This window comes from Neolamprologus multifasciatus, chromosome 7 (genome assembly GCF_963576455.1).
Source record: "Neolamprologus multifasciatus chromosome 7, fNeoMul1.2, whole genome shotgun sequence".
In the NCBI taxonomy this organism is placed as follows: domain Eukaryota; kingdom Metazoa; phylum Chordata; class Actinopteri; order Cichliformes; family Cichlidae; genus Neolamprologus; species Neolamprologus multifasciatus.
The window spans coordinates 23,618,951-23,629,727 of NC_140445.1; the positions used below are offsets into that span (position 1 = coordinate 23,618,951).

Sequence of the window (10,777 nt, forward strand, 5' to 3'; positions counted from 1 at the left end):
TTACATCTTTGTTACTTGTTTGCGTTTTTTTCTCCCGCAGGCATCAGACCGTGTAATGTGCTTGGTTTTTATTTTCCCACCGTGTGTTTGACACAGATAAATAGAAGTGATTCTATGACGTTAATTTCAAAAAGGCACATAAGCCCATGTGACAGAAAGATTAAACTCATCTGTTAATGATTCATAAAATGTTACCACGTTCAATTTACTGAGCAAAATTTATCAGAAAAGGTACGAATTTTTAATCTGCTGTGGGCACTTTGTTCCTGTCTAACGAGCTTGTGTGTTTTATGAGTATTAGTGTAAATATAATCATACTAATAGGTATATGCAGTTTTTTACATACACCTTTCTACCACTGAGTTTACCCCTTTTTTGCCTTCAGAAAAGCTTTAATTTTGGGGGGCACGGATTCAACAAGGAGCTGGAAACATTCCTCAGATATTTTGATCCGTATTGACAGTGTCACACAGTTGCTGAAGATTTCTTGGCACTGCATCCCAAAGGTGCCCTATTGGATTGAGATCTGGTGACTGAAGGCCGTTTTAGTACAGTAAACTCACTGTCATGTTCAAGAAACCAGTTTGAGATTATTTGAGCTTTGTAACCTGTTGTGTTATTCTGGTGAAAGCAGCCATCAAAAGATGGGTACACTGTGATAATAAAGAGATAGATGGTCAGCAACAATAATCAGGTAGGCTGTGGTGCTTAAATTGTGCTCAGCTGGTACTAAGGGACCTAAAGTGTACCAGTGCAGGATGGGTGTATATTTTAATGTTGTTTACCCTAAATTCTGACCATAAGAAATTGAAACTAATCAGACCAGGTAACATGTTTCCAGTCTTCTTTTGTCGAGTTGTGGTGAAGTGTAGTATCAGTTTTCTGTGTTTAGCTGGCAGGAGTGGCACCTGGTGTGATCTTCTGCCACTGTTCATCTGCTTCAGATTTCAGTGAATTCAGAGATGTTCTTCTGCACAGCTTGGTTGTAAGGAGTTGCTATTACAGTGACTGTTGCCTTGTTTTCGACTCAAACCAGTCTAGCCTGTCATCTGACCTCTGGGATCAACAAGGCATTTTCGCCCCGAGAACTGCCGCTTGCTGGATATTTTCTCTTTTTCGGACCATTCTCTGTAAACCCTAGAGATGGTTGTGTGGGAAAATCCCACAAAATCCATGCATGAGATACATGCCATGTGTCAATTCAATTCAATTCAATTCAATTTTATTTATATAGCACCAAATCACAACAGCAGTTGCCTCAAGGCGCTTTATATTGTACAGTAGATCGTACTGTACAATAACATTGTTATCCCAAGCAATCTGTTTTTGACTCTTTCAATCAGCCCAATTTTTCTGAATCTTTACATTCGTATTGAATCTACTATTTCCAAATCACATTATTTTAGTTTTGATCAAATTTAATGATAATTTGTTTTTATCAAGCCAGATCTTCAGATCAAATATTTATCATCATCTCATCCAGTACATATTACAAATCAATACAAGAGAAGAACATATTAGTGTCATCAACAAAAACTAGCATTTTTAACACGGTGGACACCTCACACTGATGTACTGTGTAACTTAAACAATTGGGGCCCAACACTGACCCCTGGGGGAGGCCACAAGCAATGTCCATACATACGGAGTAACAATCATTTAACTTCACAAACTATTGTTTGTTTCTTAACTAACTCCCAACCAAATTTAAAACTACATCGTAGTGCCACTGAATCAATTATTTGTTATTAAAATATCATGATCTATTGTATAAAACGCCTTTCTTGATAGCCCAAACACACTGTTTTTTTTTGTTTGTTTGTTTTGTCTAAGGAGTTTGTGACGTATTCTGTTTAGTTTAATAATGCCAGTAATGTTGATGTGTTTGAAATAAAACCATACTTAGTATCTGTCATTAGTTTATCGTTGTATCATGAGATTCAGCACACAATACACATATTCATAATTAATCACTATTTTTTGCAATAAAACATTATGTTACACTCTAAGGTTTAATTTTTGATTGCAAACCTTTTTTTTGAATGCATAATAAAACATAAAAGTTGCGTTTCTGCTTGAGAAACTAAAACTGCTGACCTTTATAGAATGAGCGTCTCACGTTTAAAAAAAAATCTAATTTACAAGAACAATTGAATACGTAGATTTGAAAACATCGTTATTTGAAACAGCACTGCAGATGAAACAGAATACAGCACGTCTTTCAATGGTTTAAGTGGTTATTTTGCGGAATATTTTACAGCTCTTCTTGTGTATCTTTGGTGGATGGCGGTACAACACACTCTGAAGGAGACGAAGAAGACGTTACACCGGAAATAACCCTTTCTCTACTCCTGTGCATGAGGTTGGCGGGCTGCTAGCTGTACATGTGTATTGGGGGTAATTCTTTGAATTTTGCTGGTCAACTGATCAACTCAACTCGTTGACCTAACACAGCAGAAACACGCGGAATCGTTTAATTCTGGTAAAGCAATGACTGCACTTTTAAATGCTTTATTTCACTCTTAGCTGGCAGTTAGCTGTATGCTAAATAATAGGTTCTTAGTGGCAGCAGAAAGCTAACCGGTGTTCTGTCAACTAGCTAACATTAGCTAGCAGCAACTGAAAAAAAAAGTTAAAGTTATGTTTTTGGTGTCTCGCTTGATTATTTCTCTCGGGTATTCACGGAGGGCATCTGGCCAAATTGTGCAGTCGATTAATTGTGGTTGAACTGCTTTTTGTGCAGATAGGATAGGTGAGCGGTGGTTGCCCAGCCATGCCGTCCCCCGCTGGACCCAGCAGCCCCGCCGCTGCGCTCGCTGAAGCCCTGGAGAACTCCTCCCGGCTCATCGACAGACACCTGCAGGATGACCGATGCTTTCCCGACCTGTCAGAACTGCTCGGAGTCCCCTCACACAGTAAGCTAAGGCGGAGGAAAGACCTAATGATAGCTGTTTGTTTACAGCTCATGCAACACTAGGAGTAGATGAAAAACCGGGATGGATAATGTCGGTGAAAACAAATGTTGCAGGAGGTTTTGGACAAAACTTTCCTACAGAGGATCTGAGCAGCAGTTGTTGCTGGTGTGTGTAAAATACAGATTTCAGGAGTGACTGTGGGAAATATGGATGTGTTTAGGTGAAGAGACAGTTTAAAAAGTTCAGGGTGATGTGTTGAAAAGCATGAAAATGTGAAGGTTTAGCACTTAGTTTTTTTTTTAAATTAAATAATTTAAGGCAAAAAGCTTTATCAAAATATTTGGTTAAACTCCCATAGATCATCTCATTGTAAGAATGTATTTTCCATATGTGATTCTTTTTTTGTTCGTTTTATTTAACTGTAAAAGGAGGAAAGCTAAATCTGCTCCACAGATTTATAAGCAAATGAAGCATCTCTATGTTACGCTTGCATCGTGGTATCTTTTTTAAGGGGCTAAATTATTCTGTTCAGTAATTAAAAAGATAGACAAGGGAAATGCAAAGTTCCCATTGGAATTATTTCATATCACTTGACCAAGTTTTGGATAAAATTCCCAGCCTAACCATCTCTGATTTTCCTGACAAAAATTCGAAAGCCAGGGTACACCTTGGACATGTTTCCAATCTGTCGAAGGGCTAGCAGATAGTGACAGGCAACCACTAACTCTCACATTTACACCTTTAGAAGTTTAGGCAATTACCAATTAACCTAACCCCATGCATGTCTTTGGACTGTGGGAGGAAGCTGGAGTACCTGGGGACACTGGGAGAACATGCAAACTCCACAATGGATTTGAACCTGGTGCCTTCTTGCTGTGAGACAACAGTGCTAACTGTGCTACTTATTATCAATTTGTTTTTGTGTTTAGGGGGCATTTTTAAGACTTTTCTAAACACCATTTTCTGTGGAGCCATTTTCATATAGTGTAGGTAGTTCTCCTAGTAGCTAAGTAGTCGTTCAAATTTTTTAGGCCAAATATCTGCTGATGTGACTGAAGGAATATGGAATTTCAAAAGTGTAGCTGAAGTTCAACATATATTTCTAACAGCGTAAATTTTGATGAAAATTTTAATAGTTTTTGGAACACAGATTTCTGTATATGAGGTGTTTTCTGTACTACTAAATTACTCATATCAGATGAATGGTTCGTTGATATTCCAGACCCGCCCCCCAAGAAAACCCCCCAAAACATCACCATAACAACTTACAGTGGGGCAAAAAAGTATTTAGTCAGCCACCGATTGTGCAAGTTCCCCCACTTAAAATGATGACAGAGGTCAGTAATTTGCACCAGAGGTACACTTCAACTGTGAGAGACAGAATGTGAAAAAAAAATCCATGAATTCACATGGTAGGATTTGTAAAGAATTTATTCGTAAATCAGGGTGGAAAATAAGTATTTGGTCACCTCAAACAAGGAAAATCCCTGGCTCTCACAGACCTGTAACGTCTTCTGTAAGAAGCTTTTCTGTCCCCCACTCGTTACCTGTATGAATGGCACCTGTTTGACCTCATCATCTGTATAAAAGACACCTGTCCACAGCCTCAACCAGTCAGACTCCAAACGCCGCCATGGCCAAGACCAAAGAGCTTTTGAAGGACACCAGGAAAAGAATTGTAGACCTGCACCAGACTGGGAAGAGTGAATCTACAATAGGCAAGCAGCTTGGTGTGAAAAAATCAACTGTGGGAGCAATCATCAGAAGATGGAAGACATACAAGACCACTGATAATCTCCCTCGATCTGGGGCTCCACGCAAGATCTCATCCCGTGGGGTCAAAATGATCATGAGAACGGTGAGCAAAGATCCCAGAACCACACGGGGGGACCTGGTGAATGACCTGCAGAGAGCTGGGACCAAAGTAACAAAGGTCACCATCAGTAACACACTACAACGGCAGGGAATCAAATCCCGCAGTGCCAGACGTGTTCCGCTGCTGAAGCCAGTGCATGTCCAGGCCCGTCTGAAGTTTGCCAGAGAGCACATGGATGATACAGCAGAGGATTGGGAGAATGTCATGTGGTCAGATGAAACCAAAGTAGAACTTTTTGGTATAAACTCAACTCGTCGTGTTTGGAGGAAGAAGAATACTGAGTTGCATCCCAAGAACACCATACCTACTGTGAAGCATGGGGGTGGAAACATCATGCTATGGGGCTGTTTTTCTGCCAAGGGGACAGGACGACTGATCCGTGTTAAGGACAGAATGAATGGGGCCAAGTATCGTGAGATTTTGAGCCAAAACCTCCTTCCATCAGTGAGAACTTTGAAGATGAAACGAGGCTGGGTCTTCCAACATGACAATGATCCAAAACACACCGCCCGGGCAACAAAGGAGTGGCTCCGTAAGAAGCATTTGAAAGTCCTGGAGTGGCCTAGCCAGTCTCCAGACCTCAACCCCATAGAAAATCTGTGGCGGGAGTTGAAAGTCCGTGTTGCTCGGCGACAGCCCCAAAACATCACTGCTCTTGAGAAGATCTGCATGGAGGAATGGGCCAAAATACCAGCTACTGTGTGTGCAAACCTGGTAAAGACCTATAGTAAACGTTTGACCTCTGTTATTGCCAACAAAGGTTATGTTACAAAGTATTGAGTTGTATTTTTGTTATTGACCAAATACTTATTTTCCACCCTGATTTACGAATAAATTCTTTACAAATCCTACCATGTGAATTCATGGATTTTTTTTTTCACATTCTGTCTCTCACAGTTGAAGTGTACCTCTGGTGCAAATTACTGACCTCTGTCATCATTTTAAGTGGGGGAACTTGCACAATCGGTCGCTGACTAAATACTTTTTTGCCCCACTGTAATTGTTACTTTTTTTTGGTGTCTTTGTTTATAACTTCAGCCTCACTTTCTCAGCATGACTTAAAAAATTTTTTTTTTTACAGATGGTATTTAAGAGAGCTTAAATTTCACAATGTGAGTGTCATGCACTAGGCTAAAAGCTAAAGCTTGTCAGCTTCCTTATTTGGAAGTGTAGTCCTGGAATTTTCTTCGGGAAAACCAGAGACGGCCAAGCTTGATGCATTTGGTCAGTTGATATAGAATGAACCATTGTCTTAACACCTTTCAGTGTAACATCTTTATATATTTCAACAACTATATTGCTTACCTTATTTTACAGTGATGGAGAAAAACTTAATACTATAAACAGACTTCCTGTTGTTCTTCACAGATATGCCGTCCCTCTCCGGGGTTTCAGATATGGACTACCCACTCCAGGGGCCTGGTTTACTCAGTGTGCCTAACCTGCCAGAGCTCAGTGCAGTCCGCCGAGTCCCTCTGCCACCTGAGCTCGTGGAGCAATTCAGCCGTATCCTTTCGTTCATTCAGGAAAAACAAATGCAATGATTTTCATCTGACATATCGAGTAGAAAATATGTTCATTGCACTTGTATTTGTTCCACAAGTAATACGAGTTTCAGCTTAACCAACTTGTAGACATGCAGTTCAACTGCATGATGGGAGTTTTCCCTGAAATTTCTCGAGCGTGGCTTACAATCGACAATGACATCTTTATGTGGAATTACGAAGATGGGTGCGTACCTCTTGGATAAAACAGGACTGACTGACTTTTACAAACCAAGTCAAGTGCACAAACTCTGCTCATATTATTAGTAATAATATTTTTATTGAGAATCTTTATTAATGATAAAACCAGGAGTTGAGGCATTTTTTTTTCTCTTTTTTATTCCTTGCAGAGGAGACGTGGCCTATTTTGATGGCCTGATTGAAACTATTTTGGCAGTCGGCCTAGTAAAACCAAAACATGGTACGCATAGGCACTCGCAAAGCATTTGTCATCTTTTGTTTGAGTAATTTTTATGAGTTCTGTTTTTCTTTTCTCAGGGATTTTACAGCCACACATTCACTACCTCTTAGTATTGGCCACTTCTGTGGACGTGGTCATCCTTGGGCTCAGTTTCCCCAAAAGTCAAGCTGGTAAGTGATTCCTCATCAGAATTTTTGTAATATTTTGTAGGTGACAGAAAAGAAAAGGTTTTCCTTTTAACATTAACAGTTAAACATTCCATCTCAAATCCTCGAGCAACCCTGGTATTAAGCAGCAGTACATTAAATTATATCCAGCTGTTTTAAAGGCATATATTCAGTTTGTTATCATTTACATTGTCAGCTATATAGTAACAAATGGCAGACAAGCACACTTTTAAGAATCAGTGTGATGATATTTGTATGGATGTCAGAGTGGGGTAATAGGAGTAGTGCCTATGATATCATGATGTGCTTATGCTGGTTTATCTGAGTCATATTTGTGTCTCTCTCTTGTTTCAGGGTTGAATGACAGCATGTCTGGTGGGATGCAGCTGCTACCAGACCCTCTGTTCTCAATCCCCACAGACAACACCTACATCCTGTCCATCACCTCCACAGATCTGGGACGCATCTTTATGGCGGGGAAGGACGGCTGTCTCTATGAGATCGCTTACCAGGCTGAGGCAGGCTGGCTGAGCCAACGCTGCAGAAAAATCAACCACTCTAAGAGCTCTCTGTCCTTCCTAATCCCTTCTGTGCTTCAGTTCTCCTTCTCTGAAGATGGTAAGGAACAGGTTCACGTTTCCAGGTGGAGTGAAATATATCTGCCTGATTAAAGCTGACTGGAACATTTTGTTGCTTCTCTCCACAGATCCCATTGTGCAGATTGCAATAGATAACTCTCGTAACACACTTTTCACACGCTCAGAAAAAGGTGTCCTTCAGGTATGAGGCACATTTTGTGCGTACATATCTTTCTGATCGGCCCAGAAAGCAATAAATGTGCAGTAATCACCTGTCGTTTAAAATAATGAAATACTTTCATATTTTTCAGGTGTATGACCTGGGTGCTGACGGGCAAGGAATGAGTCGCGTGGCAACAATGTCACAGAGTTCAATTGTTGCGGCTGCTGGAAACATTGCGAGGCATGTTTTAGTTTAATAAACATCAATCAAGTTTCTTTTTGTGTCGTTATCTGCTCAGAGGAGAGTATTTCTTTTTTTTTTCTCTGCCTATTTGAAAAATTCAGTTTTTCCATTTTCAGGACAATAGATCGTTCGGTCTTCAAACCCATCGTACAGATCTCTGTGATTGACAGATCAGAGTCCTCAGATTGCCATCTTCTTGCCGTCACCCACGCAGGTATGTTATGAAATATTAATCAGTATGAGATGAAATACTAGAATACGTGCATTATGTATCGGTCTGTACTGATACTGTGTTTCTGCAGGTGTGCGTCTCTACTTCAGCACTACACCTTTTGCACCTCCGCACCAGAAGAACGTTGCAGTGCGACCTAGCCTACTAGCTATGGTACACGTTCGCCTTCCTCCAGGTTTTTCTGCCTCCTCTACCCTCCAGAAACCCTCCAAAGTACATAAGGCACTACACAGCAAAGGTAATAAGCAAATGGCACTCAGATCCTGAATTATTTATTTGTTCGTTCAGTGACGTACCGGGACTTCGTTGGCAAGGAACCACATCTGTCTTTAATACATTTGAAATCTTTCAGGTGTTCTTCTTATGGCCGCTTCTGAGACAGAGGACAGTGACATTCTGTGGTGCATCAATCACGACTCCTTTCCATTCAAGAAGCCCTTAATGGAGACACAGGTTAGCACAAAAAAAGTCATGCAATGAATAAGTTAAATGTATGTTTTCCCTTTCTTTGGCACTTTGTTAGATACTGATCAGTTTATCTGTCATGTTCGCTGGACATGTTGCATTGCAGATGATGTCTAATGTAGATGGACACTCTTGGGCTCTTTGTGCCATTAATGAGGAGCGACCGGCCAATTTTTTTACTCCACTGAACAAGGACCATATCCCCATCACCAGTTCTCCTGTGGTGGTCCAGCAGCACAACATCCCTCCACAGAAGTTTGTCCTCCTCTCTGCAAAGGTTGAAATTGTTGTCATGATGCTTCATGTTGCATACGTAAACTTAATCTTGTTACAGTGTGACAAGACATTATCATAACTGTACAACTAAAAGTGTCAAATCTCCTTCAGGGGAGTCATATTTTTCAAAAGCTGAGACCAGTAGATCAGCTCCGTCACCTCCTGGTGAGCTGTGCTGGAGGGGAAAGTGAAGAAATTGAACGCTTCTTCAAACTCCACCGGGTAAAATCACAATGACAATCACTGTGTAATGTTTTATAATCCCCTTATCATACCATATAGCAGTAAGCCTGTGCATGTGACTAGCTAGCAGCCTTTGTGACACACAGACACCTTCATGACATGCAACATATTTTTGAATCCTTACTGTTTTCTGTACAGGAGGAGCAGGCTTGTGCCACAGCCTTAATCCTCGCTTGCTCCAGTGCTGCTTGCGACAGAGAGGTTTCACAATGGGCCACCAGAGCCTTCTTCAGGTCAGTTAATGGTTTGATATGTGTAAATATTTCCAGTCGTTCACAGTGTGCACAAACTAAAGGCAGTGTTGTTTTTTACAATTTTGATCAGATATGGAGGAGAAGCACAGATGAGATTTCCTGCAGCCTTGGCGTCACCCAGTACTGTTGGGCCTGTGATGAGCTCTCCAGCACCGGGTAAATGAACAAACATTTTACTGTGTCCACCTGGCTGGTGGGATGTGACCAAATCATGCAAAACAAGATCTGTTCATGAAGAAAACAATCATTTTAATGGCTAAGTATAATATTTACCATCGTGCATTATTAATGCCCCATTCAGGTGTTATACCCCCAGCACTGGCCACACCCTTTGCACCAATGCAGTCTGGCTCTGCCCCCATCACACCTATGTCAGCTGGCCCTGAGGTGATTTTCTCTGGGAAGCACAACGGCATTTGCATCTACTTCGCACGCATTCTCGGGTTAGTAAATCCTGTCATCATTTGTCACATTTTTCTGGGTCACAGCTTAAATACTCGGCCTCTGATTCAAAGCTTTGGTTGCTGATGTGTGTCGATGTTGTCCTTAAACTGCTGAGTCACATGTCTTCCTCTCCTGTTTTCCTGCTGACTCTGAACAGAAATATTTGGGATGGCAGCCTTGCTGTCGAGAAAACTATCAGCAAAGGGAATCAGACTGTCAGTATTGTAAGTAACATTACAGTTACATTTACTCACAGCAGAATTGTTTGGATTGTAAAAACAATCTTGGATGTCAAGATAATTTTCTCCAGTTGAATGGAAATAAAATTTGTGCCCCTGCCAGCCTGTCATTCGAAATCTGGATTTGCTTTCCATTTATTAGAGATCTAGTCTTTGACACTTGATGGGTGCTTGCCACTGGATTTGCATGTTAAGGACCTGGTTTGTTCTTGCTTTCGTCAGCTGAGAAATATTAGTATTATTTCTAAATCTGTCCTGTAATTCACTCTTTAACAAGCTTTTACTGAGGCAGGTAGATCATCTGCAGTTTGCATGATCTACAGAAGATCCTCCCAAACGTTCCCATGTCATACCTCTACTGATCTCATTGCTCCCAATCAAGTTTAGAATTCAATTCTGGTTCTGGTTTTGTTTGGCAACACTTAGCTCCATCAGTGAACTTTTGCAGCCATGTCACCAGTTGGACCGCTCAAACTAACTGTCGTCTTCCCAGAGTTTATTGTCCATCTAGATTAAAAACTAAAGGTGACGGAGCCTTTGCACTTGTGGAACCTCTCTTTGGGACTCTCTGCTCCCCAGTCTATCATCTGTGAGCTCAGTGGATTCATTTAGCATTTTATTTTTCCTTATTGTCCTTCTTTTGTGGTTTTTATTTGATGTGAAGCTCCTTGTGATTTTTATTTTGAATGGCGCTAAGTAAATAAAACTATTCCTATC

The 10,777-nt window shown here is 40.8% G+C and overlaps 1 protein-coding gene across 1 annotated transcript in view; it reads left to right on the plus strand.

Moving 5' to 3' along the window:
- The first annotated feature begins 2,299 nt into the window (after window positions 1-2,299).
- The window catches only part of nup155 (nucleoporin 155), a 20,234-nt gene continuing 11,756 nt past the window's right edge, over window positions 2,300-10,777 (plus strand). The window contains exons 1-18 of the mRNA XM_085166722.1: window positions 2,300-2,482; window positions 2,744-2,915; window positions 6,160-6,297; window positions 6,426-6,522; window positions 6,686-6,756; window positions 6,834-6,926; window positions 7,278-7,541; window positions 7,630-7,703; window positions 7,813-7,904; window positions 8,024-8,121; window positions 8,210-8,377; window positions 8,492-8,592; window positions 8,711-8,881; window positions 8,992-9,102; window positions 9,262-9,356; window positions 9,448-9,533; window positions 9,679-9,820; window positions 9,979-10,045. Coding sequence (XP_085022848.1) covers window positions 2,774-2,915; window positions 6,160-6,297; window positions 6,426-6,522; window positions 6,686-6,756; window positions 6,834-6,926; window positions 7,278-7,541; window positions 7,630-7,703; window positions 7,813-7,904; window positions 8,024-8,121; window positions 8,210-8,377; window positions 8,492-8,592; window positions 8,711-8,881; window positions 8,992-9,102; window positions 9,262-9,356; window positions 9,448-9,533; window positions 9,679-9,820; window positions 9,979-10,045 — 2,010 coding nt within the window. The 5' untranslated portion in view covers window positions 2,300-2,482; window positions 2,744-2,773. The remainder of the gene's footprint in view (window positions 2,483-2,743; window positions 2,916-6,159; window positions 6,298-6,425; window positions 6,523-6,685; window positions 6,757-6,833; window positions 6,927-7,277; window positions 7,542-7,629; window positions 7,704-7,812; window positions 7,905-8,023; window positions 8,122-8,209; window positions 8,378-8,491; window positions 8,593-8,710; window positions 8,882-8,991; window positions 9,103-9,261; window positions 9,357-9,447; window positions 9,534-9,678; window positions 9,821-9,978; window positions 10,046-10,777) is intronic.